Source organism: Anas acuta, chromosome 16, assembly GCF_963932015.1.
Source record: "Anas acuta chromosome 16, bAnaAcu1.1, whole genome shotgun sequence".
NCBI lineage: Eukaryota > Metazoa > Chordata > Aves > Anseriformes > Anatidae > Anas > Anas acuta.
The window spans coordinates 8956826-8979315 of record NC_088994.1 but is presented as its reverse complement, the minus strand read 5'-3'; the positions used below and the strand labels follow the sequence as shown (position 1 = coordinate 8979315).

General features: G+C 49.8%; 1 protein-coding gene across 9 annotated transcripts in view; it reads left to right on the top strand.

Moving 5' to 3' along the window:
• The first annotated feature begins 4052 nt into the window (after positions 1-4052).
• The window catches only part of NFATC2 (nuclear factor of activated T cells 2), a 94995-nt gene continuing 76557 nt past the window's right edge, over positions 4053-22490 (top strand). The window contains exons 1-2 of one of the 9 annotated variants that reach the window (XM_068700289.1): positions 4053-4390; positions 21152-21661. In XM_068700289.1, the coding sequence (XP_068556390.1) occupies positions 21165-21661 (497 nt within the window). In that variant the 5' untranslated portion in view covers positions 4053-4390; positions 21152-21164. Of the gene's footprint in view, positions 4391-5065; positions 5207-11762; positions 12266-12922; positions 16398-20634; positions 21662-22490 lie in introns of those variants that run through there. The other 8 variants (XM_068700286.1, XM_068700287.1, XM_068700285.1 and 5 more) reach the window with 8 other exon arrangements.

Sequence of the window (22490 nt, the reverse complement as noted above, 5' to 3'; positions counted from 1 at the left end):
CGTTACAAGATCAGACACTCCGTTTGTAACTTAATCAAGTGAGTGAATATGTTATTTAGACAAGTGCATTGTCAGAAGTAAGCTGGTGCCATGCTTTCTGTAGTCACGATGCTCTAGGACTGTTATGAATACGGAGGGAGATGCCAGTTAGCACCAGTTAGCAGGCTGAGCTGCGGCTGGGGAATTGTTGGGTCCCTGTCAGGCTCGGTTTGGGAGCCCGGGCTAGGTGTAGTGATGACACCCAGGTGCCTAAATCTGGTGTTCGGGCACCGCTCTGCCTATGGCCTGCAACACGTCAAGCTTGGTGTGCATTGTGTGTCGTGGCAGATTTGGGGAGAGCTGTATTTACTTTGGAAGTGTGATCAGCTTTTGTCAAAAATACTTATTGCTGTGAGCCTGAAATACCTTTGCAAGTGGAAAACAGAGATGTCTCCATGAAGTCTATTATGATAAACTCTCCGGGCAGCTGCCCCAATGGCCTGAGAGCACATCCTCAGGAAGCCTTGATGTCTTATCTCCTGGAGAGCATGAAAATTTGTGTTATTTTTTAAAGCTATTTCATTTTTATTGCCGATCAACAGCGCGGAGCCGGCTGGGCAGCAGCATTCCCTGGCAGGAGGTGCAGCGGAGCGATGCTGGGACCCCCAGGACCCAGCGCCCCGCTCCTCGGGCCAGCTCCTGGCTCCCCCCAGCCACCTGCAGCTCTCCTCTCACGGGCAGGGAGCTCCTTGCTCAGCCTCCTCGGCTGGGTGCCCGGTGCTGAGGCCGGGTTGCTCCCAGGGACAGCAGCGGTTTCCAAACCTGCCTGCAGGCCAGGGCTGGGAGATGTGTTCCCTCCCCTCTGCTCCGACCCCCAAAGCCGGGCATCCTCTTGGTGAATCCTGGGGGCTGCCGTGCGCAAGGTGGGGAGGTGGGTCTGTTGTTGGGGGGTAGGGATGTGGTCCAAAATATGCCCCTGAAAGGAAGAGGAAGTATTCTCCTAAAGAGGGAATAAATAGTTATAAATATTAGCTATTAATAGCTCCCTACCTCCAAAAATAAAATCCCTTAGTGATACCAAAATAAGAAAGCAAAGGAAAGTCGGAGGTATTTGGCCTTCCTTTGAAAAGGAAGCTAAAAATAACTATATATATATAAAAATCTCTCGTTTCTAGGGAAAGTCTCTGCCCCCGCATCCAGCCTGCACAGTTATATAAGACTTGAACTATATCCCCCTTCTCCTCCGCGGCCGCTCACAACGCGCTGCGAGCCCGAGCCAGATGGAGAAAGGTTCCGTCAGGAAAGTTTAACTCAGCGGGGAAGCTGCAGCCAGTGGAGGACACGATTCTCTCGCTGAACTCTCCAAAAGCCTTGGAAATCTTACAGTTGTGTCATATGCTGGTTTGGGGAATGCTAGCAGTCCGGAGGCAGCCGCCAGCCCTCTTTCACTTCTTTCTTTATTTATTTTTTTTTTCGCCTTGCACTGAGTTTAATTTGGGTAGCAGGATTCAGCATTTTTAAGTTGGAAAAAACTTGGTGGAAGAAGATATTTTAGGAAAACCCTGTCATGTGAACTAGCAGGAGCCGATCAAACTGAGCTATTAAAAGAAAGACATTGTATTTTTAAACGGTCCAGACTAGGGAAGCCAACCTGTGTGCCATAACCGCTGAGCCGTGACTGCTCCCCCGATTATAGCTCAGCGTGGGATGAGGCGAAGCTTTCCATCGGGGTCGCCCATTCTCCGCTCACTCTGGGATACCCTTGGCAGGGCCTGGTGCCCTTGGCCCCCCCAGGCTGTCCCCCCCCATCCTGTACCTGGCTGCTCCCTCTGCTCGCCCCAGCCGTGGTCCTGTACCCCAGCCCTGCTGCAGTGCTCCCCCTCACCTGAAGCCCCCTTCCCAGTCCCTCTCTGCATTTCCCAGTGCAATCATACTGGTTGGTGCTGGGGGCAGCGGGTAGTGCTGTGGTAAGGAGTTTGGGGGCGTGGGGGTGCAAGCTGTGCAAAAATAGTGATCCTGCACTTCTCTCCAGGCAAGGCAGTAATCTCGTCGCCCCCTTACTGTTTGGAAATAGAAACCACGTGGCTCTTGACTTTGCTTCAAGTGATGCAAATGGTGGATCTGGGCTTGAACTGGCTCGGAGCATGTGCCAAACTGGCTACAGGCGTGAAACCTCCGCTCTCTGAAGAGGAGCAGAGCTGCTGGGTGCAGGAGCACCAGCCACATCCCGCAGGGGAGCTGGGGATCTGCGGGTGCACGCACCCACCTCTTGGGGCCAGTGCAGGGGGGTTGCAGGATCTTGCTCCTAAACATCAGGGCTGTGCTGCAGCCCCTGGGGAAGGCTGGTAAAGGACAAATCCTCCAGGGTGAGGCTAGGTGTGAGGCACAGCATTTTGGTGCTTCCCTGCCTGCTGCTCCATCCCCCGGCACTGCGCTGCATGCCCGGGGCTCTGCAGTGGCTTCGCTGTGCGGGTGCAATGTGAAGGAAAACCTCTGCTAGACAGCAGCCAAAAAGCGAGGTCTGCAACCAGCTTTGCTGCTCAGAGAGCAGTGGGGTCATGGGGCTTGGTCTCTGCAGGATGAGGAGGAAAGGTTTCCCTAAAAGCCTCCTGCAGCAGGTGGGTGTGTGAGAGGGATGCTCCCTGCCCGGGGGGGCTGGTGCTCGCTGTGAGCCCCGCTCAGCCCCACTGGGGGATGGTGCCGTGCCACGGGAGGGGGCTCCCCGGCACCTTCAGGGTTCAGTGGAAGCACATTGCATTAACAGGGCGAGGAGCTCGGGAAGGTATTTCCGCCTCTGCACGTCCAAAAATGACAAAGGCTAGGAAAGTGAGGTGCGCTGAGTTTCCCTGGCCGGCCTGCAGTTGCTAGCCTGCAAGACAACAAACTAGAGAAGCAGAAAGTTTGATTGTGATACCTCCTTCGAGTCGATTTTGGGACTCAGAGAGTGAAAAATGGAAACGCTGTGCGGGTGCCAGCCAGCCCTCCGTGCAGCGCCGGGCCAAGTCCCTGTGCAGTGACTCACTCCCCGCTGCTGCCCAGGGCTCCAGCTGACCCCGGCAGCCACCCCGGCTCGCAGGGTACGTCGCAGCATTCGGTGGGGTTAGACACGAACGCCGGGGAGCTGCAGAGCTCTCCCGCTCCCTGAGGCAGCAGTTTACATATGTGAGCTCGTGATCGCTTCTGGAAAAAAGTATATGCAAGTCCTGTTGCATGCAGGCACTGAACCCGTACAGAATCAAGAGGCAGATGCTTGTTAACACGCCAGTGAAAACTATATGTTGGGAGACAGCACACGCTTCACATCTCTGACTTTATTTTCCTGTTTTCTTTTGCTTTATTTTCCTGTTTATACATAGTATGTGTAAACACACACGGGTTGTCTTGGTTTCAGAGGCTTCCTTGGCTATTTCATTCTTGCTAAGCTCCACGTGTATCAATGGAAATCCATGGGGTTGCTCCTCTCTCTTCTAAATGGATCTAAAAATAGAAACAGAGGGAGGTCTGTGATATGCCACTAAACAAATTAACTGATTTTTTTTTCTTTTCATCTTCTCCGTGAAGAATCAAACTAGCGGTAATTAGAAGCCAAAGCCTGTGCCAGTAACAAGATGGGTATTAATAGGGTGCTGGCAAATTTAAAAGACATAAATATAAGCTTGGGACCTGAGTTTTCTGAATGATTTATTCAAAGGTAAAAGCAGCAGCAGCCCGAGCTTGTCTCTGCTGGGAAGAAGGAAAACTTCTGCACAGAAGCCCCGTTGCTTTGAAAGGCTTTGCAGTGCCTGCAAGTTTTGTTTAAAAAGCACACACTGGGATTTTTAACATCATCCATATTTCTTTCTTTCTCGCTCTCTAACTTTCTGCTCAACAATTAAGTGCTTGTGCTGCAGACTGAGAAAGCCGCAGAGCTGCCTTGGCCCGGAGCTGGAGACGTCATGGATTCCTGAGTGTGAAGCTTGCAGGAAAGCCCTCAGTTTGGGAGATGGCGGCCATCCAGGAGTTTCCATGGCACTGGGATAAACAGGAGGAAACAGTGAGGGAATCCCGTTATTTTACAGCATTCAAAGACTATAAACACTCGGAGCAGGGAAGGAAGTGGCCTTTCCCTCTCTAGTAACCCTCATCTCAGAGCAGAGAACTGACTTCACTTCAGGAACAAGCTCAGCCCAGTTCGGATCCCTCTTTGCACCTCCAAACACTTACGGAGGAGGCGAGCAAGAGGGGTTCCCTCTGTCTGGGCGGCATTGGTTGAACATGGTTTAAAGAAGACTTTTTTTTTTCTTTTTTCTTTTTTTTTCCCTGCTATTGATTTTTTATTTTTTTTTTATTTTTATTTTTAAATTCCTGATGCAGAGAGAAACTGCCTGCAGGCTGGTACATTACCACCACATCATGAGGTCTATGGATCAAGGTAGGGTCTTACTCGGGTGCTGCGTGTCTGTGTGCTGTGTGCGTGCCCTCCCATGCCTTTCCCTTTCCCAGGGCCGTGCGGGGGTCTCCCCGTGGACCAGGTGCCTCCTGCGGGCTTTCGGCTCGCTCAGCCGGGTGGGCAGGAGGGCTCTTGGGGCAACAAGGTCCCTCGGGGCAGGGACGGGACTGGGTTTGGGTTTGGGTTTGATTCGAAGCGTGCTCTGCGAAGGCGCTGCAAAGCTGCCTGGAGAACCCTCCTTTAAACCTCAGCCAGAGGGACTCCTCTTGCGAGCCAGCACCCGAGGAGCTCGCTGACACCCCCCCGGGCCGCTTAACCCTTCCGCCCCTGCCCCCGGCCGCAGCTCCGGGCACCGCCGGCGGCTTCCCCGGCACCGCCGGGCTCGGGCCGGGGCTTGCGCGGGGCTTGCGCGGGGGGTGCCCGCGGCTGCCCCCGGCCTCGGAGCCCCCCCGGGGGGAGCAGCGGGGCCGAGGGATGGGGGGCTCGTTGCCCCCGCTCCTCCCGGCCCCCCTGCGGGTGGCGGTGCCGGTGGATGCAGGAGTTAAGCGCGGCGAGAGGCGGAGCCGCCCCCGCCGCCAGCGCTCGGTGCGCGCCCCCTGCGCGGGGCGCAACTTTGCGCTGCGCCCCGGGGCCGAGCCGGCAGCCCGCGGAGGTGGCCCCTGGCCGCTGTCCCTCGTCTCCTGCCCCTTTCCTAGAGCCTGGCACCGCCTAGGAGGGGCTGCGGCATCCTCCGCGGGGTCCCCCCCATCCCATCCCCGCGGTTGGGGCAGGGCGCGGCCCCGCGGAGGGGTGCAAGGGGTAATGGGGTTATGGGGTATGGGGTATGGGGTTATGGGACAGGGCTCCGGGGAGGGGGGGCTCCGTGCCCGGAGCTCTCGGGAGCGGCTCCAAGCGGAGGATGCTCCGCGCTGGGAAAGCCCTCCCCGGGGGAAAGCACCGCTGGGGAGGGGAGGCCGGGGGGTGGGGGGATGGAGGTGGGGGGGCCCCACGCTGCTCCCCTCGCTCCCGCAGCCACCGAGCCGCGGGGGGGGGGGGCAGCGCAGGTGAGTGGCGATTTTCAAACAGCGGCGGGCTGCCGGCCCGCGGAGCTGTGCCGAGAGAGAGGGGGGCGGGAGGTGTGTGTGGGGGGGACGGGGCCGTTTTTCCACGGCCTCTCTCCATTTTAGGTCCCTCCCGGCCCGCTCCCGCCCCTGGCCGCCAGCGCTGGCCCTGCCGCCGGCCGCTGAGTCAGAGCCACAGGCTGGGGCGCTGCCGGGGCCGGCGGAGGGGATGCTCGGGCTACCGGGTAGGAGGCGTTTGAAGGGCTCTTAGCAGCGGCTGGTTTATTTTCTCCTGCCTTAGCGAGCTTCCCCAGGCACCTGCCAAAACACACTCGTTAACGCGTACGCCCAAAAGGGCTCATCCGAGCACTCGCTAGCGCCAATGGAAAGACTCCGACCGGCTTTGCACCGCCTTAGGATCAGGCCATCGCCTTGCCTCCTGCTCCTCGGCTTCCTCCAGCCACAACTCCCTCTCTCCTGAGCACCTCAGCTGCTCTTAGTCACTCTCACAACACCACAGAGAAGTTATTTTGCCGCAGAGAAAGCAGGAAGGGGGAAGACGGGAGACTTCATGCTCTTCTGGGTGTTGTCAAGGTCACACTCTCACCTCCTGTAGGGTGGTGTACCAAAGCACAGGGCAGCGCTCTGATGGCACCCACCACTATTTCTTCCGTTATTATGCATCCCCGCTTTCCCCAGGCACGGATGTTCCCCAGAGCCCTGCAGTCACTGACCGAAAAGAAAAGCACTGATTTTTTTTCCAGATCAAATATTTGAGACCACAGTAGCCAGACAAGCAGTGCAGTCAGCTACACGACACAGCCTGGAGACGCTCCAGAAAGAATATGCTCCTGGGCCCAGGCATGTGTTTTTCCCTTAGGCAAAATGCTTGCTTCTGTCCGTGGCACAGCAGTGATGGGAGTGCAGTCTGACAGCGACTCGCCTTCATGTCCTGCTCCCAGTCTGTCCCCAGAGAAATAGTTGCATGAAACTGCTAGGAGTGAATAGCACGTGGTGCTATCAGGCTCTGGGTTTGGGAGGATTTCTGCACCCACAGCACAGTGCAGGAGTCTCATTAATGTAGGGTGTGTAAAATATAGGTTAATGATTGCGGGCTCTAGCCCTGTTTCATGATTAGAGCAGGTTCAGAATGGGGGATGAAGATTTTGCATAGCCTAACGCTGTTAGCAAAAGGATGCTTCAGCAGCTTTGCTCCCTTGTGCTGTGCTTCTGCAACTGTCAGCAGGATAGAGTAGACACAGCAGAGATTTTCATCAGGCAACCGAGTCCCTATGTCATCCTGTCTTTCCACATTGCTTGCTGCTCTGTCGCTCCAGGTAACCCCTTTCTGTGGGTAAGCATGCACGGCGAGACAGTTACACCAGCTAGCAGTCAGTGAATCATTTCAGAGTCTCTCTTACAGGGCAGAAATCACATTCACAGATGGGACACTGACATAATTGGAGCACTCTTTTATGACATTCCAATAGATATTCTAACTGAAATGTTTCATCATTCATTTTTTGGAAATAGCCAAGGATAATAATATCCTAGAGCTTCTTTTCCACTACTGGCTTAATCTATTTTTTTAAACTATGATATGTGCATTCCTTTGGTTTGCACAGCAGACTTCAGAACTTAATGGGAACACGGAGATATGAGCAAATTTTCCATTGTCCTTTCTTGCCAAACCACTTTAAGCCTAAAATTGGGGGGTAATATCTCTGACTCAACCTGACCCCAAAATTGAATAGTAGCGTGTGCATGTGTGTCTTTTAAAGGAAGTACCAGAATATTACTCCCTGCTCTCTCTCTCTCTTTTTTTTTTTGCTCTAATAGCCCTCCCCACACTCCAGACTGAGCAACCAGTCACTCAGAGTCTGAGCTCATTTTAAAGACTTTGGATTAAGTCCATCTACAAGTTTTAGCTGCCTGTTAAATTTCTAATGCTTGCCACATACACCAGTAGAACTCTCAGATTTTTTAAAACAATATTGACTTGTATTTTCTCTGGGTTTTAGCTGCTAAATAGCGGTGCAGCATTTTTAATACACTTCTCTCAACTTCTTTTTCTTTTAAAATCTTTAATACGAGGCTTTAAAATACAGTTTTACAGATCCAGTTACATTTCATGTGGTCCATATAATAATTAGCAGAGTCACCATATTTCTGAGAAGATTGTCTAAAGCTTCCTTCAGCTTGGAACATCGTCCACTCGCTTGCATAAGTGAAGTTATTGGTGTAGGAAATACAATGGAACAGTGTAAGTAGAAACTGAAAATTGGAAATGATAAATTAGATCTGCAGTGAATTTAAACACTGAGAAATACGTGAAGCACTTTTTAAATCATAGTTTGTATTACACTAGAAAATACTCTCTTAGCTTTGTTTTTGGACTTCTCGTCCCCAAGTATCTAGGTAGTCCAGTATTCACATACTTTTAAAGTTTATTAAAGCAAAGCCCTGCCAAGGGCAAGCACCGATCCAACTATGTGGAAAAGGACTCCTTCCATTCTCCAGTTCCCTGAAATGGCAGCACAATGTATTTCCAGTTCTGCTCTGTGTAGAGGCTGCTGCAAGTATACGTGGCTGCAATTTTTGTTAATGCTGCCAAGGACAGATTTTGCTTAACTTCTTGAAACACCTTTCTGGCTGATGAAAACGGCTTTGCAGAAAGATAGAAGTTGATGCTGAGTCCCAGAGCTCTCATGTGGGTGCTACGGGCCCAAGTGGAGCTGTGAGCGAGGCTGGAGACTTGCGGCTGTGTCGCCTTCTGAGCAGTGAAAGGAGAAAACATGGAGCAGCCTTGCAGAAAGGAAGTGTTCCTGATATGGAAAAGACTGAGAATTAGGGAAAGCAGCTAGTATTTCCGGTCCTTGGACGCTGTATTCTAGCCTTTCTCTCCAGCCTTAATGGAAAACAAGCATTAGGAAGTGTTTGTCACATTGTTTGGGTTTTTCCTTTGATTTGGAGTGGCTGGGTGCCTTTTCTGAGTGCATGTATTGAGCAGGAGTCCATGCACTACTTAAGCCTAGTAGTTTTCCTGTCTTTTCTCCATTGCTAATTATTAATGACAGACTGAGGGCAGTATTTGTAAGTTATGTAGCTATAACAGCTACAACTTAAACAATTTATAATGTTTTATTCTCACTGTTGGCTCAGGAGCATGTTTTGGGTCTCAGCAAAACTGTGCTCAGTCCTTGGAGGTCTCCAAGAACTACAGCTGTCACTTGATCTGAATTCTGCAGCTGCTTGCACCTAGTAATGGTTTCATGCATTTCTATGTAGGCCAGATCTGTATTTTGTGGATTTGGACCACTTCTGCTCAAAATAACACATTGGTAGGTTCCAAGGCAGCCCACAGGGTATAACATTATAACTCACACCTCTACGTACTCAGAGTCTGTGGAAACTGCAATTCCTGTATGATACTGCTCAGTGGGCATATGGGACCAATGTCCTCATGTGCCCCATGAGCTGCAGAAGGGAGCAGAGGAACGCGGTTAGTTGAGTGCCTGGTGGCTATTGCTCCTTGACATCTGTCAGGTTGTCTGCTGGGTGAAAAAAAAAGAAAAAAGTTGAATCCTACAAGCTGAGCTAATTCCTACGTTTCTCTAACACTTCTCTCATTGCTGTCTTGTCACCCTAATTCCTCGCCAGTGTCAGAATTTATGATTCGATGAATTAGCAGTGAAGCTATTTCGAATGACATGGTCCTCTTGGAAAGCAGAAGGTACATTTTCCATTTGTGGAATATTACTAATTCTAGGAGTAGCTAAGGATAACTTTAAAACTTGACATTCTTAACGGATTTCAGGCAAGCTAGGAAATATAGGATGAAGGATCGGATAAAGATTTAGCAGAAGTTGGGGTCATTTCCCCATGCTCTCCTGCCAATCACCCATATCTTATTTAAAAAGGCCAATATTATCATTTACATATTTTCTTTTTGTGGCTAATATAAATGATGCTATCCAATCGTGCTCCATGTGTTGTTAGCTGGAAGGATGACAGCTCTCTTTAGTGCTAAGCCAAGATCAGCAAGTATATTTAGTTTTTCTAATGAATTTTAAATAGAAGGGCTAATGATAAAAGGCTAGTGCTCCAGCAAATGGTAAGCATCATTTTAGAACAGATATATAAATACACCAATTTAATATATTCTTTTCTTCAAATTTAAACAGTTCATAAGGAATCAAGCCCTCAGACACAGCAGCACATGTTCCCCAAGGAGCCGGCAGCCTGCCGTTCCCCATGCACGTTCCTGAGGGTAGGAGCTCAGCCCCATCTGCAGCTTCCTGGGGTGGCCTCATTTCTGAATCCCAGTAGCCAAGACCGCTAATCACCGGCTGCACAGGCTTCCCGGTCTGTGCCCGGCGGCAGCAGAGCCCCTTCCCTGGCCGAACCAGTAAGAAACTACAGAGTGCGAGCGCCTCGTGTAGTATTAAGAAGCGCTGCAGCAGATGAGGTAGACTTAACTGTGGTCTCCAGCTCAACCACAGAGAGAGCACTGGATCCTTTCCAAAATAGGCTTCAGCAGTCCCCGCACCAGGCAAGCAACCACAGCGGGCCAGGAAGCAGCATCGTGTGGCACAAGGGGAGATGTACACAGCCTGTGGGCTCTTCACGCTGCTTGTCCACATGCGTGTGCACACACAAAGCTGCCTGCTGACCGTGCGGAAACCCAGCTAATTGCTGTTCCTGGCTGTTTTGGCAGGGAGCGCAGGAGAAAGTTCAAATAGCTTGGTCCTAGGAAGCTATTGTATTACTACGTATATTGTGCGTTCCCGAGAAAGAAACACTGTCCTTTTAGTCTGCTGAGTAAAAACCTGGCACTGACTGTAGTGAAATGGCTCGTTAAGCTGGTGGCTGTGAATGTGGACTGGTGGCTTTCCTTTCCCTGTTGAAATTGCTCTCAGCAGTACATGTATAGACAGGACATACCAGCAGGGATCCCGGTATTTCCAGCTAACCATCTCCTGTAAATACCTTAGTAAAAACCCCAGCCCATCAGGTCTGCCGGATCGCCTGCCTTTTCTGGAAGTCTGCTATCCCTAACCCTTGCCACTTTCAGGTAAAGAATTAATGCCATAAAGGCCTGAATCCTGCCTGATTGCTCCCCACCTGCCTTCATGCAGCCCCCAAAGCAGAGCCCTTGCAGTTACCCTCACTCTCCCTTCACACCAGAAAGCCTGGTGCAGTGTTCCCAGTCACCAATAGGTGCCTCTAAACACGTCCCAGTAGCTGCCGCTGGGCGACTGGCTGGTAGAGGGCTTGCTGCGGGCTTCTGCAGCTGCTCAGCATAGTTGTTCTTGCACTCCAAACTGGCAAAGGATGGTAAAAAAATGCGATGAGAAGGTGATGATGTGGCTGGCCATATTAATGATGACGGTGGCAGGTTATAAGCCTCAACAAAGAGATCCCAGTTGATGTGAGCTATGAAACAGACTTTAGGCGAGTAATTTAGGGTCAGATTTGTAGGCTTTTTAGGCTTAGCAAATAAAAACAAGTTGAAGTAAACACTAAAATACCTTTTTAATGATCTTGGTCTCTCTGCCTTTGCCTCCCTACCCTGTCTACAGACTAAGAGCGCTTTTCAAAGCCAGAGAGCCAGTGACAGCAATCTGTTCAGTAATAAAGGGAACCATACAAACAGGTAAGCGAAGGAACAGAGTCTTCTGACCACAGATGCTCTAAACACACAAATTTAGGATCTCCAGGTACCCACGAGTGAAGCCTGCTGGTAGCAGCAGCCGTCAGAGGGGCAGAGGGCTGTTGGCAGGAGGCGACCAGCCCCTGGAAGTGCCCCGGGCAGACCGATGAATGCAGCCAATGTGGCTTGGGTGGGCGAGGGGTACCTGGGGAAGCTGGCAGCACTGGTGCTGTGGTCAGCAGCGAAGGCGGTGTGGCCCACTGGGTGAAACGCTGTTTGTGAGCAAGGCAGGGAAGAACAGAGGCCTTGTGCATGACGGGCTTTGCGTTTTTAAAGGTGTTCTAGTGAAGGGAGGTCAGTCTCCTGCAGGAGATGCTCCCAGAAACCTGCCTGTGGTGAGGGGAAGGAGCACGTGGCTTGGGATGTGTGAAGCCTGCAGGAGGCAAGGGCAGCACCACCCGCAGCCCCTGCCAACCTCAGCAGGGACCCTTGGGGTAACAGGGCAGGGAGCAGCTCAGGCACTGGGGGCTCCCCAGCACCGTGCGAGGCCGTTTCCCTGCTCTTCCCTCTCCCCGCTCTTCCCTTTTCCCTCTCCCTCCTCCTCCCCCAGCGGGGCCCCGCTCGGCCACCGACACCCCGGCCGGGGCCACCCTTCCCCGGGGCCGGTGCGGTGCAGCCGGGCCGGGCTCCTCCTCCGCGGGGGCGGCCCCGGGCGGCAGGTGGCTGCTCGGGAGCAGGAAGCAGCCGCTGCTCATCTCGCCATCCCCTCGTGGGCCGCCGCAGGGCTTCCTCGCCCGCACCCCGCCGTCGGGGGCAGCCGCGCCGGCCTCTGCGCGACCCCTGCGAGAGTTTTTTTTTCCTTTTCCTTTTTTTTTTTCTTCTCTCCCTCTTTTATTTTTTTTTTTTTTTCCTCTCTCTTTTATTTCTTCCCCCTCTCATCCCCTGTAATTTTCTCCGCTCGCTGTTGAAGGCCACCTCCGGGGCTCCCCGCCGCCGCCGCCCGCCGGGCTCTGGCCGCGATGAGCGCCGCTGCCCGGGCTCCGCAGCCCGAGCCGCAGGAAGGGGGCTCCGGGCCAGGCCCCGGGCCGGCCCGGGATGGCAGCCCCCAGGAGGAGTTTGACTTCTCCATCCTCTTCGACTACGACTACCTGAAGCCGATCGAAGGTTGGTGAGGAGCCGGGCGCCGCCGCCTCGCCCCGACGGGGGCCGCCGCTGCCGGACCCAGCCGGTCCGGGGGAAAAAAGGAAGGGACCGGGGCTGCTGCCGGCCCCTGCCCGCCCCGCCGAGCCCCTGGCCGGGCTGGCGGCTGGGTGCGGTGCCCCGCTGCCTCCCGCTGAGGGATGCGGGGCTGCTCTGGCCGCGCCCGTCCGGGCTGCAGCAGGCGGCGATGCCTCGGTGGTGCCCGGGGTGGCCGGAGCGATGCTGGGACTCGCCTGGTAGTGACACAAAGTCCTGGGGCTGCGGGAAGGAGATGGAGAAGCGCCCGGCTCGGTTGGTTGCCTTGTGGCCGTCCTCACGGCGGCAGAGGGTGCGCTGGGAGCTCCCTGCCCAGGAGGAGAGTTAGGGAGCTGGCATGGCAGGGAGCTCTGCCGAGCTCGTTTTCAGTTTGGGTTCAAGTGTCATAGACTTTGGTTAAACTGAAAAAAAAAAGGTCTTTTTTAAAAAAGTGACAGGTCGTTCTCCTACTTTTCCAACTTTATGCAAGTCTGTGGTACTAAAAGTGTCGTGACAAGTGCTCCCTGACTTTCCAAATGATGATTCTGCCTGTTAGTGATACTAAAAAGTGATACTTGCAGCTCCTTAAAATACAGATCTGTATAAACCAGATGAAAGGGGCAGGACCCCGAGGAAAGCAGTGCTGGGATGTCATTTCTAAGACACGCTCGTTTTGATTCTGCACAGTAGAGGTGGTGTTTTGTTAGGGCGTTTGAAGAAGATGCTGTGTTCCCAGGGGATGGTGCAGGTGAAGGGGACCCAATAGGCCTGAACTGTGGCATTGTTAGCAAAATGGAGAGCAGTTGCTGAGTTTTACTCTTTGTTTACATGTGCACATATACAAACATGCACCAGCTTGGCAGCTGAGTTAGAGTGGCTAATGCCATCCCATGTCCAAAGCTGAATTTTCTTTCAAGGATTAATGTAGATCAAACCATGCTGCAATAAACCCATGATGGGAAGAGGTCAGTGATTTTAATGAAAATACATTCGCTCTCAGTGAAAGTTTCAGATACTATTATTTTCACGTCTTTGCAATAGCGAGTACTGCTGTGAGGCCTTAGGTGGGAAGTTCCACAGAATATAGCAGTGCGTAGGTGGGGGGTAGAAAGTTTAATCTTCTCAACCGCATAAATGCAGAGCAGTGTACGCTTGTAGTAGAAGTAACTTCCTTCTTGAGCCTGCTTTCTCCACATTTGAATGACTGGAAACCATAATTAGTAGTAATTTTGTTTGTTCCAAAGATGGAAATCATTAGCATAAAAAAAATCACAGCCATATATGCTGGCATTGTAATCTGGAGAACATTCTCTCTTGCTTTGAAAAGGCACCAGCTTGAGTCTGTAAGCAATCCAGTATACATCCGTGACCTTTAATGTACAAAAGATTAAAGCGTGTTTACACGAGAACAGAAAATGTTCAAATGTTGAGGAAGGGCTTTATCCACATGCTGGTGGTAAATGATGCTTGTTGTTCATGTGAGATTCTGGCCTCAGATGAACTGCAGTTAGGAAAACAAGTCCCTTTCAGTGGAGGATTCAAAATGGAACCAAAACCATAGGAGTGTCTGAGTGAGGATCCCCGTATTTGAGTCTGGTTCCTATGTTCAAAGCCCGTTTGAAAGAGGCTCTGGTTTCCTCAGTCTGGGCAGCTCCACCCACTGCTCACGACAAGTCCTATAATAACAAATCTCTGCAAACATGCTAAAAGTAATTAAAAAAATAGTTAATGAAACAAATGGAAATCCGGGGCTCTAGAAATGGATTGGGATGAAAGTTTATTCCTGATAAACAATTTTTTAAAAGGTTGTGATTTGACAGTATCCACCTAAGCTTGTGTTTTAAAAGTAGGATCTATATCACAACTTGTTGCCATGGAAATGCCAGAAATATTCTTACTGAAAGCAGTTGGCATTCAGGAGTGCTTATGTGTGCCTGAGACAACAGGAACATGGACTGCTATAAAAGCAACAGAGGAAAAAAGGGTAAATAAAAACCCTACGGTCAATATTATTAATATTAGATATTCCTCTTTAAGCCAACCATTTCCATAAGCAGGAGTGTTGTACACAGTGCCATTTTCCGTGTGCCTTTTACTTTCACCCTTACTGGCCAGACTTTAATTATCTATCTTCTCCTTGGTATTTTCAAACCAGACATGTCTGCCTTTAGCAGGCTGAACTCCAAGAAGTGCCCAGGTGAATGGCTTTGGGAATTGTGCAAAGCGGGTGTCCTGGCTGCTAGGCTGAAGTCATGGTTTCGCTTGGGTGTGGAAGATGCTTACTGCCCTTTTAAACCATGTGTTAGATTCATGCCCTTCAAAGAGACACATGGAGGCATTGCTAGTGGTACCCCAAGTTTTATCTAATTTCAAATTTGAAAGGTGCTGAATATCTTTGTTTCTCAGAGTAGATTGACAGAAAATAGTTGCACCTGTTGAACCTCTCAGCAAGGTTACAACTCGTCTGCGAGAGGAATGGCAGACCCTAAGTGAGAATTTGAACTAGCTCCTGCACATAGGATTCCCTGATGAACATGTTCTGACAAATGTTTTGAATGTTATTCCTTACTAATTCCATAATCTCTCTCCACTATGAGAGACAAAAAAATGGAAAGCCAGATCTCTGCTCTGCTTTTGCAGGTCAGTTCTTGTATTTTTGTTCTGTGTTTACCATGGGATGATTGATCCACCGATAGATAGCACTAGCACATCTTTTTTTTGATAGTTGAGGTTAACCCTTCTGAGAAGCGATCCTCTGAGTGGAGTTCTGAAACTTAAAATTCAAACAAAACCCACCTTTTAATAAGATTCCAGACAAATCCTGCCCTAAGACAACAGGTGAGCCTGGCAGTCGGAAGGAGGATTTGCTCATAGACTCAAGCCTTTGCTGTAGCTCAGCAGCCTTTACATTGCATCTTGCAATAAGAATCTTAAAGCAAATGGCTGTGTATATATATTATAGAGAGGGGAAACAGGGAGTACCTGTAAAGATTAATATTCTTTTAAGTGCTGACTTGTAGGTAGATAGACTCATAGGGACATTGCTACCTCTTGTAGTTGTTAAATGCTGTATAATTTGCCTCATTCCTCCTTTTTCTCCCCACTACAAAGCTATTAAAAGGGGAAAAATGCTTGCAGCTCAGTGCTGGTAACTGCCTCGGTAACACAGGACGCAGTGTTCAGCAGCAGCCATACAGTAAGGAAACAAATATGCACATGTAACAGAGAATACCAGATTTCACTCAGGAAACCAACTTTCACTTTGAGCTTCCAGGCAGCTAGAGTAAATATCAGAATACCCAGCTTTTGAAAAATGCAAAAAAGCTCCAGACTGGTCATGAAATGATAATAAATAATTAAAAAAAAATTAGGACTGTCTTACTTATGCAAATAAGTAACTCCATTTAAATTACAGCAAATGGGTGTGAGGTCGAAACCAAGCTTCTCCCCTGCGTTCCCTTGGCTGCCTTGTCCCGCACACGGCTATCTTTAGCTTTTCTTAGATGATGATTTGTATGAACCCATTGTGGAATGCAGTTGCTCTGGTGATCTGTTATTCCCTAATTTCATGCTAATTGGCAAGGTCACATTTGGCTGACTGAATGGCTTTGAAGTTGCTGCCTTGTTTAACAAACAGCACAGGGTGGGCCGCTGCAAACCCATGTGTGCACGCACTGGTGTGCGTCAGGCCAGACTGGGGAAATCTCCTGGGCCCAGCAGGCCTCAGTACAGGTTTTCCTCTTTCAGAGGTGTGTGAAAAGTTAAATCCTTTGAAACTTAAATCCATTGATCTTTTTCACCTGTGTTTTAGCTCTTCGTGGTAATTGCTTCCAATGTGAGCACCTGGGGAGGTGGCCCAGCCACCAGATGGTTAGTTGAGCCGCCTGCAGCATTCGTGTATCTATAGGAGCTGGTGTGCTGTTTGTTTATAACGTGGTAGTGTACAGAGTTCTGCTTCCATTTCCTATTGTGAGAAGAGGAAAGATCATCTTGTGAACTTTTAACTGAATAAAGACTGAGGAACAAAGCGGGAAATAAAGAGCTGTCAGCTTGGATGCGATCCTTCCCGCAGGGCTTGGAGGTAGGCCTTCGCTAGCCGTGAGGCTTGGGTACCAGGGGGGAGTGGTGAACTCAGTCTGCTGACAGTCTGCACTGACGCTGACTGAGGATGTGGGGAGGCACCGGTGCTGTTTGGATGTGAAGTTCTCTTTCTTTTAACTCCCTTTCAAGCAAGAAGGATATTTTGTTAGTGAATCAGAGGATGAGTCAGCAGTGAAAGCTAAGGCTGAGAGACAGAGCAGTGCCCAAGTGAAGGGAGGTGGGGAAGCCCTGTGGTGACAGGGGCAGAAAGAGGGGTGTCAGGGGAGCTGTGCTGCTCTGGGTCGCTCCCTGAGATGTCTGTCCTGCTGTGGTCAGAAAAAGCAGTTGAGAGGGCAGTCCTTCACAAGAAGAGCTCTGTCTGTGTGCTGGGATGCAGGAATAGATGAATCCTTGAAGGTGGCACAACACTGGGAGCAAAGCTGTGCTGCCAGGAGTTCCACACAGGTTGCAAAGATACTTCAGTTCTTGTAGAATACATGTGCTAGGTCTGTTGATCATAATGGTCCCATTGTATGGGGATGCAATGGCCCCTCGCCTCCTCAGGGTGCCCTCTCTGCAGGGGGCTCTCCTCTACTCCTGCCACCCCAACCAAGCTCATGGGGGCAGCTTTTCCTCCCCATGTTGAGGAGAAGCACCCATGGGATACGCTGCCATCCATGGGGCCATGCGTGGGGCTGCTCCACATTCAGGCTGGTGCCTGTGAATGCAGAGGGAAAGCAGGAGGGGAACAACCTTTCCCTGACCCCTGTCTCCTGATGTTGTTTGGGAAAACAAACTCCCGTGGCGCATGCATGGGGAAGTGGGATGTTGGCTTGCGTCCTCCCCTTCCCTGAGTGGATCCTGGGCACATCGGCAGCGAGCTGAGCAGCCAGTCCTGCTCCTGCTGAAGCACGAGCCAAAACTACTGCTGCTGTCAGTGGAAGAGACGTTTATTTCAGGAACGCAGCACTCGCTGCTTCACCCAAGTGCCCCTTCTCCCTCCCCCGTGAAGTCAGAGTGTTGCCCCGTAGCATCACAGGCGTTTCTGCAGCAACAGACTGTGACGCCACAGGCGTGGGCAACAGCGCCTGAGACAGTGATTTCATTGTAGCTCTGAAGCTACGCAGGCTCGGGAGATCTCCCAAAAAAACCCTCAATCCCCAGGTCCTGCCGAAGCCAGGCCGATGCGTCAGGGCCCGGCAGTGTCTCCAGGCCGCATGGAGCCGCCCCCACCCCGAGCCCAGGGGCTCCCTGACCTGACGCGGGCCGAGCCGCACTCGTCTGCAGCACTGCCCACGTCTCAGCACTGCTGCCCGCTTTATCGATAATTCAACGTGTGTGTGTGTGTGTGTTTAGTGGGGGGGAAGCTAAATATTTTTGTTCTGAGGAAGGCTGTGGGTGTTGTCTGCTTGGCAAAGGGTGCCTGCCTGGCTCGCTCCCGGCTAGCGAGGGGTGAGCAATCCCGGCTTGCGTGGCCTGTGAAGCGCTTTGGAGTGCTCTGGGAAGAATGCTGCATGAAGGCACGGTCGTGTTGCAGCTTGCTGTTGTGCCGAAATATTGTCATTAATATCTGGAGCACGGATACGCTTGGAGGGTGGATAGCCAGGATGAAAGTGCTTGTATTGAAAGTGCTTAATAACACAGTATTTCAGGGAAAAGGAAAGAAAAATAATATAAATAATTGAAAGCCTGTTTTTAATGAGCAAAATGCGGGGCATATGTGTTTGTTATTCACAAAACCTTAAAAATTACACATGCACATATAAATATCTTGTTGCTGTCCCCCTGTCCCCTCAACACAAATCTGAACATGCTGGCTTCATTGCGTGACATACGTTGTGAGGAGCTGTTATTCTTTCCCTCTTGTATGTGTACCTGGCCACTAATGGCACAGGTAGTAGGGTTTAACGTGTGCAGTGGGGGCAGCTATTACAGCAGTCTGTTGAATGGGGAACTGAAACGGCCGCCTGTTCCTTGATGTGAAGCTGTTCAGCCTGGAGAGCTTTTATGCGATTACTGATCGCTGTGTGAATCGTGTCTCGACTCTTGATGTCAATCTTTGCTCTGTTTGGTGCTGATTTTGCTCACTTGCATCAATTTGAATCTGAATGATTCTTCTGAAAGCAGTGGGAGTGATGTTTTGTGCGACTGCGAGGAGGCGTGTTGCTCTGTTGAGCCCTAAGGAGGGATGAGTTTAATTCACAGTGAATCATAGCACCAATATCTAGGCATGATGTGACAGAATTTGAGTGATGTGAGTGGCACGTGAATTCCTGTGAATGCCAAAGCTCTGATATCTGAGATAATGGTGCTAAAAAATGTTCAGCTCAAAATTCAGTTACTCGTTGCTGTTTTCCCTATTCCCCAAGCAGCTATGTGCTGGGATTAAAAGCCAGAGGGAACCTTAAGGACTCTGCAAGCTGGACTCTTCCAGTTGTCTCTGATGCTATCACGTAGAAATTCTGTGTGTTGGTTTGTTTGGTTGGCAGGCTGGTGTTGTTCAATAAACACTAAAGTTCAGCATTTCCTGCTAATTTTTATTTTAAGTGGAGTTTTCTCCAGGTTTTGCAAAACTTTCAGCACAAACCGTAGTAGTAGCAGTCCACGCTGAGACTCTGTCTTCATTTACACAATCTTAAAGCTGAGTTAATTTTAAGAAAAAATCCCTAATGGAGCTAATGACTAGGGAAATGCTGCCACTTTGGAGGAGAAAAACAGGTTCATAATCAAAAAGTAAAGATGGCTTTGAACTTTTCACTACAGACCAATCTGTGGTGGATTTTGCTTTCACATTGAGGGATTTAAAACTGAAAGATACCAGAAAACCCCTGAAATTAAATAATAGTCTGTGTATAGAAATTTCACTACGGCCTTTTGCTGCTCTTGCAAAAAGTACGGTTGGCTCCTACCTGGCTTTATGTACAATGCTATTGCTCAGAGGAAATGCTGTCTCATGTAGGACCTAGAGAAAATGTTGGAACCAAAAAAGCTCTTTGCCTGTGACACATACTGATCTGTGCCCAAGGGTGAACAGATAAAGCAAATTAATCTCAAACCATGCTGTTTCAAGTGTTTCCTGCTGGATACATTAAAGTCTTTAAAAACATAAAATTCCTGGTGATATCCTGCATGTTCTTGTGTAATGACAAGTATTATTCAGCTCCCAGGCTAGGGAAACTACTGGAGCTGATGTTCATCGAGGAGTCTGTCCCAGGGATACCTGGCATGACTTGCTCTCAGATGCCCCTGGCATTAAGCACCCGATGGGGTGCTGGGATGAGATCCGAGCTGGGCTCAGCAATGCCGGTGGGAATCCTGGTCTGGCCTAGAAGCATCCCTATGCTCTGCAGTCTGGGGACAGTTTGCAAAATGGAGAATCTCTAAGAACTGAGAATTTCTGTACCAGGAGTGAGGGTTCCACTGAACACTTACCTGTTTTTCTGTACTTTATAATCCTCCTCTGAGCTGAATTAGAAAGTGATTGCCTGTAAAAATGGGGTTGGATTCTTTCTAAGTCTTTCTTTTTTAACAAACCTTTGGGAATGTGTTTTCCGATCATCTGGTGCTTTTTTATGTGAAACCTGTTACTAAAACTTGTTGATGTGGTATGGAGCCAAACAAATCTTCACACAGAATTGACTTTATAATGCTGAGCTTGAACTCAGCATTGGTTTCATGAAACCTTTTTTGGCTGGGCTTCACTGTGTAAGAAACACTTTTCTCTTTTCACCAAAAGCTGTTCCTTAACCTTTTGGTTTTATATAGATCTATTTATTTATATAGTTTTATATAGATTTATTTGGAAGTGGTTTCATGATGTGATGGTCTCACTCCAGCTTGTAGCTGACAAAAATTGACTGGCATCACAACATTTCAGTTGATGCTAATGGATGGAGTTGGCCAAATGAATAGGAAGACCCACGTCTAAATGGGCAGAGAGGCTGATGTGCTGCCTACCCCTCCAGGTGACCCCTCTAGCTCAGGTAGTGGGAGCCCGACAGGGCAGTGTGGAGGAGTTTTCAGTGCTTCTGTCCATGCTGCATCTGCTCTGAGCACTTGAGCTTCCCTGGCTGTTAATCCAGTACTTTTCACAAGCATTAATTGCAGTTAAAAATAATTAAACAAATATTTACCTAATATCAGATCACAATCAGTTTATAAATATGCATATTTTAATCCATGATTGCTCAGCTTCTGTAATAATATTTATAGCCTTAAAGAGACCCTTCTTTTTCCAGAAGAACCGACTCCACATAAAACCAACAGCCCACCCTCTGGAGTTGCATACGCTCATGATGTCTTGGACTGTGGCCTCAAGCCATGCCCCCTGCCTTTTTCTAGCCTTTCTGCAGATCCCATGGGCAGATATGGACAGCCAGATAGCATAGGGACAACACCTACAAACCCTGCCAACGCTGCAGGGGCCTCTGCTCCAAGCCCTAGGATTGAAATTACTCCATATCCTGAACTGATTCATTCAGGGGGTCCCTACCGCAGCAGAGACACAGATGTTCTTTTGGTAGAACATCAGCCAAACTCAGCTACTGCTAGCCCGAGGGTTACCCTGCCTGTCCCTGGCTTTGAGGGCTACAGAGAACCACTGTGTTTGAGCCCAGCTAGTAGCGGCTCCTCTGCAAGTTTCATTTCAGAGACAAATTTATCTCCTTGCACATCACCATGTGTTTCACCAAATAATGGTCCTAGTGATGACCTTTGTCCGCAGTTTCAAAACATCCATACTCATTATTCTCCTAGAACCTCTCCAATAATGTCACCACGAACAAGCATCACGGAGGAAACCTGCTTGGGACAACATTCACCATCACCCCGTCCCAACTCAAGGTCTTCGTCACCAGGTGCAAAACGGAGGTACTCTTGCACTGAGCTCTACAATACTCAGCTGCCTTCCACTTCTCCACGACAGTCAAGGACCCCCTCTCCACAATCCTCTCCTCGCATCCCACTGAGGGAAGACAGCTCTTCAGTTACTTACACGCAGTTGCCCACCGCTTCTATTTCCATGGATGCTATGAACAGCCTCCCTACAGATCCTTCCTGTGGTGTTCCCACGAAAATTTGGAAAACCAGCCCTGACCCTTCGTCCATGCCTTCCCACAAAAACAGCATTCCATGTCACGTCTTTCAGACTGTTGACTTCCACGGGCCTTGTGAGCAGGAGGACAGGAGAAACTCAGCCCCAGAATCGATTTTGTTGGTTCCTCCATCCTGGACAAAACAACTGATGCCGGCAATCCCCATCTGCAGGTATGTGATGCTTCTTGTGGTTGGGTATTTTCTCATGGTATGACGCCCTATCTTGTGCATGAGGATCCCTAAGGAGTGTTCCCATGGGCCAGATCCTGCTGCAGAGCAAAGCTAAGTGCGTGGGGACAGCCCTGGTTCATGTGAGCCCAATCCCTCTGTGAGGTGAATGGTCTGGGTTTGGAAGAAACATCGCCGAAGTGTTTCATTGGTACCATGTCATGCAAAAAATTCATATCAGTTTGCCAAACCATTTGTATAAAGAGCAGATTCCAAACAGCCTTTGACAAAGGTTAAATGTTCTAATTCCATCCAGCTACTTTTAAAGAGAATGGTTCGGTTGCTTTTTTAAATTCAGCAAATGTCTTGCTTACAAATTTCCGTCAAGGATAAAAAAATACTTCAAATATTTCCCAAGTCAGAATGGAGCATGCTGCTCCAAGTCGGACTGAACATTCATTCCACTCCAAGTGACTTGGTGGTTGTTAATTTATTTGTCATCTAACCAAAATCTCAGTCACTTGCATGTCTCTCATCAACTCCCTCTGTTATCTGGCACTGGCAGCACCGAGCAGCACACCAGTTTGGACCCTGTTTGTTGTGTGTCGGCCAGAACGGCAATTTCCAAATTTGTGACTCCACTTCGAGTCGCATCTGGGATCCTGTCAGCTGTGCCATCCCTCGTGTCAGCACGGTTTTCCCCATGCTGGGGTTACCCTGTGCTGCTCCAGACGTGGGAAACACAAATTGCAGGAGGAAGAAGGAGGAATCACATAGATTGTGATTTTCTGTGACTTGTTAGATCAGTCCTGGCAGCAGTTTATACTCACAA